This window comes from Glandiceps talaboti, chromosome 9, assembly GCF_964340395.1.
Source record: "Glandiceps talaboti chromosome 9, keGlaTala1.1, whole genome shotgun sequence".
In the NCBI taxonomy this organism is placed as follows: domain Eukaryota; kingdom Metazoa; phylum Hemichordata; class Enteropneusta; family Spengelidae; genus Glandiceps; species Glandiceps talaboti.
This window is the reverse complement of record NC_135557.1, coordinates 20,431,247-20,443,256: the sequence shown is the minus strand read 5'-3', so window position 1 is coordinate 20,443,256 and position 12,010 is coordinate 20,431,247. Positions and strand designations below refer to the sequence as shown.

The following is a 12,010-nucleotide window of genomic DNA, read 5'->3' as shown; positions in this document are numbered from 1 at the left end:
ATTGAATACAGATCTTGTCCCCATGCATGCAAATATTCATTGCGAACAGATACAAGATTTAATTTCTTTGTGAGGTCACTCTAAGGATGTCTGTGGGTGTAGATATGACGTCATTGCTTGGGTCGAGTGTGTACATATGACATCATTTTTAAGACTGCGTATGTGGGTATGACCTCATATCCAGGGTTGAATGTGTAGATGTGACATCATTTCTAAGGTTGCGTATGTGGGTATGACCTCATATCCAGGGTTGAGTGTGTAGATATGACATCATTTATAAGTCTGCGTATGTGGGTATGACCTCATATCCAGGGTTGAATGTGTAGATATGACATCATTTATAAGGCTGCGTATGTGGGTATCACCTCATATCCAGGGTTGAGTGTGTAGATATGACACCATTTCCAGGGATGAGTTTGTAGAAATGAAATCATTTGACATTATTTTTGTGGTTTTGTGTGGGTAAATATGACATTACTTCTAGGGGCGCCGGTAGAGTGTGTAGATTTGACGTCATTTGTGTGATTCCATGGCTTCGTGTGTGTGGATATGACATTATTTCCATGGATATCTGACACCATTTGACGATACGACCTCTTCGTGTGTGTAGATATGACATTCATAGGGCTAAATGTGACGTCATTTCTGGGGTTATGTGTAAACTTGGATATATGACGTCGTTTCTATGGTTTCTTATGTGTAGACATGACATCATTTCTAGGACTGCATGCGTGTAGATATAACATCATTTTATGCCTACATGTTCGTAGATATGACGTCATTTCTCGGGCTGTGAGTATGTGTATGACGTCATTTCGAGGGTTTCCTATGTGTAAATATGACATCAGTTATATGGGTTCGTGTGTAGATAGATGTATTTAGTTAAATTCACAAACATGTAGTGTTTGTCATAGCCACATACTGTGTCACTATTCTATAATTTATGCAAATGTTTGCATAATTGTCGTGTTCTACAGTGAACAATGTATCACATGACTGGATGGTAAATAAATGCACGAGTAACTACTTTAAACAGTACTTAATAGCGAACGCTGTATTGACTTACAGCAAGATCAGGCGAAAAGGAAATAAAGCTAAACTCTTAAAAGTCACTTTAGCGCACACTGGTACAGAACGATGGTAAGTAAAGCGCCCTCTGTGTCATTCGTAGTAATTCATAAAAATTTGACAATAAACTGAACACGTGAGTATAGCTTTAGAAGAGGAGGAAAATAGGACTACACACGTATATCATGTCTGGGATTAGGGGTCAGAGGTCAAGGGGTGTGTTGAATCAAAGAAACAGATGAATCTGACCAACAGATGAATCTACGCATGCCCACCATATGCAAAGGACTCTGGGATTATTTGTAGTTAAAGTATAACACCGAACCTGAGGCCCAGCAGGGCAGCCGTCATTCAAGACTAGATTATTTACAAGAGTGACTGATACATAAGTATACCACATTTCCCACAATGCACCATCCATACTATTCAAAATGGCGGGTTCTAGATTCTGTGTAAATAGATGGTTTGTCTTAACTCACCTCCAATTGATAGTTGTACAGTAGCTTCCCTAGTTTCCTGGTTATTACTAACAAAACACTGGTACATCCCTTTGTCTTCCCTCAATACATGATCAATTATCAACGACGTTTCGTTCTCGGATGTATATATTCTCTCCGATTCTTCGATGGGGACGCCATTTTTCAGCCACGAGATCGTACTGATAGGATGACCGTGAATCGAACAATTAAAGTTTGCTGACATACCGACATCAATGGTTTGGTGTTGCTGGTCAAAATATACAGATAGCGGTTCTGTCAAAAAAAAATATATTTTTAATAGTTTGTGTTTAAAACTATTCAAGAGAAGACAGTATACTGATACAGTATGACATATTGTATAGATATGGGATATGACATTTATGGAGCCAATGTGTCTGTCTGTCTGTCTGTCTGTCTGTCTGTCTGTCTGTCTGTCTGTCTGTCTGTCTGTCTGTCTGTCTGTCTGTCTGTCTGTCTGTCATGTATGTATATATGTATGTATGTATGTATGTATGTATGTATGTATGTGTGTGTGTGTGTGTGTGTGTGTGTGTGTGTGTGTGTGTATGTATGTATGTATGTATGTATGTATGTATGTATGCATTATACATAGATTGATAATGCGATGAAATTATTCGAACGGCGATCAGTCTGGACCAGAAATAGTCTTGGTAGTCTTGGTTACTCAGACTCCTCTGGTTTCCCCCGGCCACACAAAAATACCCTTTAATAGCAAGAGTTGCCACCGTATAATTTTACTAGAGAGGTCATGTTGTGGGTCAGTCTCTCGACATAGCCATTGTGTTCTGGCATTTTAAATCACTTATTGTACTGTATTGTTCTAGACGCTCTGGGGCGGCGGAAGTCAGAGAGTCTGGGTAACCAAGACTAGACCATCAACCATCTTACACTCTGCCAGAGAGAGTAATTTCACATTATCACTTTGTAACAGCGCCCTCTGAAGTTGAAGCATATAACCGTGTCTGTATAATATTCTTGGTTACATTTAGCCTGCAATCCATGCTGATTGGGATTTTTAAATTTTGCGTTCCCCAAAAAACCCAATCCGCATGGATTCCAAGCTATTGAGCGAAGGCCTTAATGCAATTTTAATTTCATTAATGAGTTAAATGTATAAATATAAGTTGGTTTCGTGATGATATTACTGATTACGACTTTGGTTAAAATATGAGACAACGAAAATAGGTTTAGGTGAAATAGAACGCGAAATGTTTGTTATTTATTTACTCACCATTTACCGTCAGGACTGTTTGTATACTGGCTTCACCTAAATCATTTTGTGATTTACAAGTGTACCGACCCTCGTCCTCCAACATAGCGCCCTCTATGACCAGGTTACCACCCAGAAGTATGTAATGATCATTCGCAACGATAGTATGCCTGCCTCGTTTCCAGGTTGGTACAGGTTGGGGGTAAGCTGTGCTTACACAGGGTAGCTCCACTCTGTCACCGACAGCAACACTTTTCATCGCAGTACTAGAGATGATATCCGGGGCATTGTCCTGGGCATCTGGTAAGGTGGAAATGAAGTACAATATCACAAGGTTTATATCAACAGTCTGATTGAAAACCGATACTGCTGTTAAAAACTAGTGCAGTTTAAACATGGCGACAATTCAAAACCAAGCTTTCGATCAAGATTTAAACTTGTCACTACACCACCTATGGATAATACTGACTACTAACTTACAGATACAATGTCTTTTTATAAGTAACTGATCATTTTTAGTGAGTATATACTTGGTTATTTGATGAAAAAAATAAATATCTGAGGGTGGATGTTGTTGCTTCTAGCATATAAATATTTAGACAACTGTATTTAACTTACATTCTAAGAATAGCCTTGCTTCGTTGCTTGGTTTTATAACCCCTGTCAGTTTGTGTGTAGTGGAACATCGATATCCAGCATGCACGTCATCGTCACGAACACGTCGAACATGCAGCTCGCCGTTGTCGAGAACACTAAACTTATCCCCTAGAACAAAGACATGTTAAGATTAATTTAGATGACGTGTAATTGGACGATGTACATACATAGAGATATAAGTACTAATGGGTGAGTAAGTAGGACAAATTGACAGGGGAGAAGGGGGTCCAGGTCTGTGATGGCGCGAGGAGTCGGAGGGAGAGAGAGAGAGAGAGAGAGAGAGAGAGAGAGAGAGAGAGAGAGAGAGAGAGAGGGGGGGGGGACAGACGGACAGACAGACAGACAGACAGGCAGACACACACACACACACACACACACACGCATACATACATACATACATACATACATACATACATACATACATACATACATACATACATGCATGCATGCATGCATGCATGCATGCATGCATGCATGCATACATACATACATACATACATACATACATACATACATACATACATACATACATACATACATACATACATACATACATACATACATACATACATACATACATACATACATACATACATACATACATACATACATACATATTCAGATGTTAGGAGAAAGATGGACTGGATCGAATAGAAAGAATGAGCGAGGATATGGTAATTGTGTGAAATTAACACTTACCAGTAGATAAAACTGTTGTTCCCCGTGTCCATTCCGTCACCTTGACATAACTTTTGACATGAATTGGTATCAAACATTTGAACACAGCTGTGTTTCCCCTCATAACATGTTCATCATTGACTTCTACGTGATAAGACTGTAGAATCACTGAAATCAAATATACAAAGGCAACTGTATAATCACTGAACGATATTTTACATAAGATGTAGAATTACTGCAATCAAATATTTATGTCTAAGACTATATTTGATAACAAAATTTGACTATAAATATAAATTCAAAAGTAAGAATATATATATGAAATCAACTACACTCTGACTATCTTTCATTCATTCAGAAAAAACATTAATAATTATGAACAGAAATCAATAGTAGAGTTACAAATCACTGAGTAGTCATGGTGATTTACATCGTCACATCAGATACAAAAAATTGCATGATTTGAAGACTTTCATGCTTATTGTAAAACATTAATGTTATGGTAATTATCTACTATGTATAAATCGTTTGAAGTCACAACTGATTGCTGTAGTATTACTAAAGACTATCATTGGAGAGGAAACTAGCGCCACCTAGAGTCAAGATTTGTTGATGATTATCAATGCTTTCCTACAAAATTTTCAAACTCTATCTTGTAGCGAGATTCACCACTGGATGTGAATGTACCATGTCTTTATTGGTTTAAACTACACAGTTCACGTATATCCACTGCGTATTTAATCTATGAAGTGTTCATCTGTTGACTCCAGGGGGCGACATTCAGCAACTTATCTCACACTGTGTTCGATTCTGAAGTGTATACACGGCGACATTTGTCTATAAAGGATTAAAATAAAATGATAACGCTGCCATTCGATCGTGTATTTATTTTTTGAATGAACCCCTTGTTTCTCAGTTCGTACATACAATAGCTGAATTCAAACTATTTCACTTTTATTTAGTACTACCCTGAAACTATGCATTGTGGAGGCACAAGCCGTAGAAATTTAACCATATGATTTAAGTTACAAGCGAAAGCACGTGGTGATATATACTGTACTTACTAAAGACCAAAGGCACTCGAATCAATCTGTACGATTTCTTTTAAATGTATAGTAAATATTTTTTTTATCATACTTTTTTTAAAAAATCATACAGATTGATTCGAGTGCCTGTGTTGAATAGCACTGCATAGAGAAACCTTGAAATATCGGCTTATATTATTACATGTGTGTGATGTCATTCACACGTAAATAAACCTATGTGATTACGTCATCGCCCACTGTTTAAATGCCCACTGTCACATCGGACTGTCCACAGACACTTGAAAGTCTTTGTATTAGGCATCCATGTACCAATAGTTGACAGCCAGAGTAAAAATCCATCAACCTGAAATAGTTGTGATTGACCGTAGAGGGCCACCCACACGACCGTAGAGGGCGACCTACACCTGAATGGTCGTTACTTGGAACCACAGACAAGTAAGAAGGTTGTCTGTGTTGGAACGGAGTAGCTTCACCACCGTGACCTCATACTAGGTTATTTTCAAGATATATCGTATGTTTCCAAACCAGACTCTTTAAAGTGATGTATTTATGAAGCTTACTTCTTTGTTCCAGTGAAAAATAACGATGAAATGGACCGAGAAGTCACATGATGTTGACGTGAAGGTGCCTGTATCGGAGAGGTCAACATTTTAAGACATTGGTAGACAAATGCACTCTATATCTTAGATACCTACTTTGTATTTCACTGAAAATCTTTTGTTTCGATTTCGATTTCACTTTTTATGTTATGTTTACATCACTAAAACATTACACAATTCATATTCATTTGACTTAAAATGAAACCATGGCAACAGTTAAAATACAACCGGAATCGATGTGAGACGTACGTCATGTTTTGATACAACGCTGCGTAGACTTTCGATTACTATTATTCACAGTTAGTGGAACGTCTATTCTGACTTGTTGGATCACTTGACCTCTGACCTTTAGCGTAACGAGAAACAGAGTTGTAGCTACTCTTAGACACATTTTCTTTCAGTATGTATTAGTCTTTCCCCTCATCACTTTGCAATATTTTCAAAATAACTAAAGATGTAAAATAAAAGACTGGAAAACAAATGACGTCACACCTACAACCTGCCAATGAGACATGCATAACTAATATTAACAAAAGGGCAAACAGTCGAAGACGAAATCGCTTTGTATTAAAATCAATAATGTAAAAATATTGCCTTGAAAGTACACAATTTTAAACACTGCCTAAGCAGACTGAGTAGGTAATTAGTGTGTAGAGTTCAACCACTTAGAGTGGTGATAAGGTATAGGGGTGCAAATCTAGAATTGTGATAAGGTATAGGGTGCAAGTCTAGAATGGTGATAAGCTATAGGGATGCAAGTCTAGAATGGCGATAAGGTATAGGGGTTCAAGTCTAGAGTGGTGATAAGGTAAAGGGGAGAAAGTCTCGAATGGTGATAAGGTATAGGGGTGCAAGTCTAGAATGGTGATAAGGTATAGGGGTGCAAGTCTAGAATGGTGATAAGTTATAGGGGTGCAAGTCTAGAATGGTGATAAGGTATAGGGATGCAAGTCTAGAATGGTGATAAGGTATAGGGGTGAAAGTCTCGAATGGTGATAAGGTATAGGGGTGCAAGTCTAGAATGGTGATAAGGTATAGGGGTGCAAGTCTAGAATGGTGATAAGGTATAGGGGTGCAAGTCTAGAATGGTGATAAGGTATAGGGGTGCAAGTCTAGAATGGTGATAAGATATAGGGGTGAAAGTCTAGAATGGTGATAAGGTATAGGGATGCAAGTCTAGAATGGTGATAAGGTATAGGGTGCAAATCTAGAATTGTGATAAGAAATATGGGTGCAAGTCTAGAATGGCGATAAGGTATAGGGGTGCAAGTCTAGAAGTGATAAGGTATAGGGGTGTAAGTCTAGAATGGTGATAAGGTAAAGGGATGCAAGTCTAGAAGTGATAAGGAATAGGGGTGCAAGTCTAGAATGGTGATAAGCTATAGGGGTGCAAGTCTGGAATGGTGATAAGGTATAGGGGTGCAAGTTTAGAATGGTGATAAGTTATAGGGGTGCAAGTCTAGAATGGCGATAAGGTATAGGGGTGCAAGTCTAGAATGGCGATAAGGTAAAGGGGTGCAAGTCTAGAATGGTGATAAGCTATAGGGGTGCAAGTCTGGAGTGATAAGGTATAGGGTGCAAGTCGAGAATGGTAATAAGCTGTAGGGGTGCAAGTCTAGACGTGATAAGATATAGGGTGCAAGTCGAGAATGGTAATAAGCTATAGGGGTGCAAGTTTAGAATGGTGATAAGTTATAGGGGTGCAAGTCTAGAGTGGTGATAAGGTAAAGGGGTGCAAGTCTGGATCTTCAACAAACAAAAATGATAAATTTACGGCACTACAGATATAACACGTCATTTGGCAGTTCTGGTATTTTTCTTACAAAAGAAAAGCCCAGTTGCACTTACACGTACACGCTATTTAAGATCGCCTAGCAACGCTTGTTGGATTTCTTGTCACATAATTCGACGTTTTAGCAATACTACAATAAGGCACAATTGTATTCGCCTCGTCGAACATTGAGTGTACTACCCGACAACACAGATAATAATCTGTGTTGAGTAGACATCCATGAACAAATTACGACTAACAGAAACAGCACTGGCCATAAAACGATATGAAAGTAGACAAAAAACAGAGTTGATATGAATTGCAAGCGCTACTGTTAGCTACATGTCACATATGCAAGGTTTGTAACGGATCGACTATTACTAACTGTTTACTACCCGAGAAAAAATTCCAGTGCGTTTACTTGAATGACGTGAGTCATGGAAAGACTTCATCCAAAAATAAAATGAGGTGAAAACAACAATAAAACTGATATCAAAACAAGAACGGATGCCTCTCATGTATGTTGACACTTCGCTTTCATCGGTTTCTTTGATCTCTGTGGAAGTTATAATGTAACAGTAACAGTTAAGACTCAAATCGTTATAATGTGTAACTTTCTATCAAAACAGAGCCATAGGATCTTGACCCATGTGTTGCTTATATTTTGATAAGTTACAACCACTAATTACATTGAATATATTTGCATTATACTCATTCCTGCTATGTACCGCAAACAAGCAAATCCACCGGTGGTTTTTTCGTGGTTGTATGTCATATGTTTTTGTTGTATGTTGTTTCTGGTCAGACTTTCAGGCCTGTGAAGTGATACAATGTTTAAGATATTGCCATACTTTCAGCCATGCACAATGGTATCAAATTTCAGCCATGTACAGTGGTGTATGTTTACTGTCCGTCATTCTGCCAGCCTTGTACAGTGGTATGTGTTTACTATTCAAATTTCAGCCTTGTACAGTGATGTCTGTTTACTGTTCGTCAATCTTTCAGCCCTGCACAGTGGTACGTGTTTACTTTTCGAATGTCAGCCCTGTACAATGGTGTATGATTGCTCTTCGAATTACAGCCCTGTACAGTAGTGTAGGTTCACTGTTCGTCATTCTGCCAGCCCTGTACAATGGCATACGTTTACTAATACCTGTCTATTCCCTGTTTTCGTTCAAGGCAATATTATATATTTTATTATACAAAAAAACCAGCATCTGTGAAATATAGCTGTTAAAATTAATGAGGGAAACCATGGCTTGTCACGTGATGAAGAACTTAGACCCAATTGTCGTAAAAGTACAGAAATAAATGCGATTCATGAATGACACAGTCGTAAAACTACTTATGCATGTACTCATAAAACGTTTTTTTGAATGCAGTACACTATGGCGTTTACTTTCCATATCACATTGTATGACATCATATGACAATGTAATATTTCCCTGACTGACCTTTATCAATATTCAACTTCCATATCATAGTATATGACGTCACATTCCAATCTAATAATACCTTGACTGACCTTTATCAGTATTCAACTCCCATATCATAGCATATGACGTCACACTCCAATCTAATAATACCTTGACTGACCTTTATCAGTATTCAACTCCCATATCATAGTATATGACGTCACATTCCAATCTAAAAATATCTTGACCGGCATTTAACAATATTCAACTTCCATATCATAGTCTACAGCGTCACAATTTAATATTATACTTTACGGTCTTTAGCATATATATATCACGGTATGATGTCAATGTGTACAATATACTTGTATATTGTACACAGAATTCATACGGGCCTTAGTTACAGACTGTGCCATTTCATACACAGATTGCATTATTTTCCGAAGTCATCTGGCTCAGTGCCAACGTCTCGCTTCGTATTGATTACACGAGACGTTCAATAATAACCCGGATGTCAAGCTTTGTTGAGTTGAAGGGTACAATAAGAATGCTGTTTACTCGAGTTGAAATTTAACACAATACATTCAGTGCTTGAACTCATAACGAGACATTTCCACAACATACTCAATAGTTGTACTTGTAACGAGTCCATACAAAATACTATTTTGTAGTCAAACTACGGAAATGAACTTTTTCTGTAACATGTTTTATGTTAACACTCATAATACGTTGTATAAATTCAACCTTCTGATAAAATGAGATAATTCTAGGAATATTTTAGTTTATATTGTGGACAGTAGCAGCAGAGATTGACTTTTCCTCCAATGGATACATTTATATCAATTTCTGTTATTCTGTATTGATAGTGAGTGTACGTAAAAGACGGAGTGGTTATAACAGTTATAGTATATATATATATATATATATATATATATATATATATATATATATATATATATATATATATATGTGTGTGTGTGTGTGTGTGTGTGTGTGTGTGTGTGTGTGTGTGTGTGTGTGTGTATGTATGTATGTATGTATGTATGTAATTTATGTATAGATGCTCCATGCACTCCAGTGTCTATGGTAGAAGTATAGACCCTATAGTCACTCTAGTGGTAGATGTATAGACCCTGCAGTCACTCCAGTGTCTATTTTACAAGTATAGACCATATAGTCACTCGAGTGTCTTGGTAGAAGTATAGAACATTTAGTCGTCTATGGTAGAAGTATAGACCCTGTAGTCATTCCAGTATCTATGGTAGAAGTATAGACCCTGTAGTCACTCCAGTGTCTATTTTAGAAGTACAGACCATTTAGTCACTCGAGTGTCTATGGTAGAAGTATAGACCCTGTAGTCACTCCAGTGTCTATGGTAGAAGTATAGACCCTGTAGTCACTCGAGTGCCTATGGTAGAAGTATAGACCCTGTAGTCACGTCTGTGTCTATGGTAGAAGTATAGACCCTGTAGTCACTCCAGTGTCTATGGTAGAAGTATAGACCCTATAGTCACTCCAGTGTCTATGGTAGAAGTATAGACCCTATAGTCACTCCAGTGTCTATGGTAGAAGTATAGACCCTGTAGTCACTCCAGTGTCTATGGTAGAAGTATATACCCTGTAGTCACGCCAGTGTCTATGGTGGAAGTATAGACCCTATAGTCACTCCAGTGTCTATGGTAGAAGTATAGACCCTGTAGTCACTCCAGTGTCTATGGTGGAAGTATAGACCCTGTAGTCACTCCAGTGTCTATGGTAGAAGTATAGACCCTGTAGTCACTCCAGTGTCTATGGTAGAAGTGATTAGGATAGTTGGGGTTTTACATGCCGGAGAAGACTGTAGCAATGAAATGCACTGATAGTAGATTTTAAATGATCAACGTTGATTCAATGAATAATGTGGTACACGAGGTAACCATACATCTTCCATGGTCTAGAAAATCCCGTTAAGATAAAATCGTGGTGCTAATCAATTTAAACCATGCCTAAGCTCTTGTTCTCTTTGTTTGATATGAGGGATTGACCCGTTGATTGATGCAGGGCTAGGAATTACTGATTGGATTGCATTCATTTCCTAGCAAATCAACGCTATCTGATTATACAAAGCTTTTAAGAAATTTGATGGGATTAGTGATACAGATGGTGGGATGGTTAGATGTAGTTTGTTACCATGGAAACTAACGCAAAAGATAAAGTGTTATTGAAGAAACCGGGATATTACAGTAACGTTAGCACCCACTCACTTTATAACGGGTAACATAATGAGAACAAAATACATTGTGGAAACTGTTTGAAAGAAAACAACTTTGAAATCTTCAAAACCTTGGAATTTTTATTCAAAGCGGAACCTCACAAAGCCATGAGTAACTGAAGTCAGTTTGCGTCGTAAAAAACTAAAGCCGGAGGGGTTCAGATACTTTATACAATAGCCTTCAGGCCAGAACAGTTGAACACGAAATGTTGATGGCGATAGCGAGCAGATGGTTGTATTGTAGGCTTCAATGGTATGAGTACTAAAGAGAACATCACATATTATATTAGAAATATGTAAGCAATGAATGGTCACGCGTGAATCCTAATAAAGTGGAATTACCTAGAATGAGATGAGACGTTGAGCTACTGTAACGTCATTAGAATTAGTAATATAACATTCCGTTATCGACAATTGAATATCTGAGCGTAGAGAGTATAGATTGACACCCCAATCACTTCGTTCTTTGGGCAACAAAATACCGTATGGTTTTGGCATCTAATTTTCCCACACACAATCAGCACAGATTGTCTGCAACTACTTCATCCTTTGTTGTGGAGTTCTTCTGTCTGTACGTGTGTAAGTGTGTCCCTCCTGTGAGTGTGTTCCTCTGTGAGTACATTGTATGCATGTGTGTGACAGTGTGTGTGAGACCGTGTGTGACGCAGCGTGTATAGTCACTACTTGGTTATTAACATATACTTGCATTCTGCACACGAAGTCCATTACGTGGTGTACACAAGTAAATTCAAACTAACTAGTGCTGTAAAGTATTCTTCTGTTGGTCGAATACTTCCCCTGGGTGTTCGGTGTCT

General features: G+C 38.0%; 1 protein-coding gene across 1 annotated transcript in view; it reads right to left on the bottom strand.

Annotated features, from left to right (window-relative positions):
* The window catches only part of LOC144439940 (cell adhesion molecule DSCAM-like), a 76,833-nt gene that overhangs the window by 48,121 nt on the left and 16,702 nt on the right, over positions 1-12,010 (bottom strand). Inside the window, exons 3-6 of the mRNA XM_078129173.1 lie at positions 4,135-4,281; positions 3,397-3,543; positions 2,800-3,078; positions 1,548-1,820 (exon numbers count right to left, since the gene is read on the bottom strand). Of these exons, the coding sequence (XP_077985299.1) occupies positions 1,548-1,820; positions 2,800-3,078; positions 3,397-3,543; positions 4,135-4,281 (846 nt within the window). The remainder of the gene's footprint in view (positions 1-1,547; positions 1,821-2,799; positions 3,079-3,396; positions 3,544-4,134; positions 4,282-12,010) is intronic.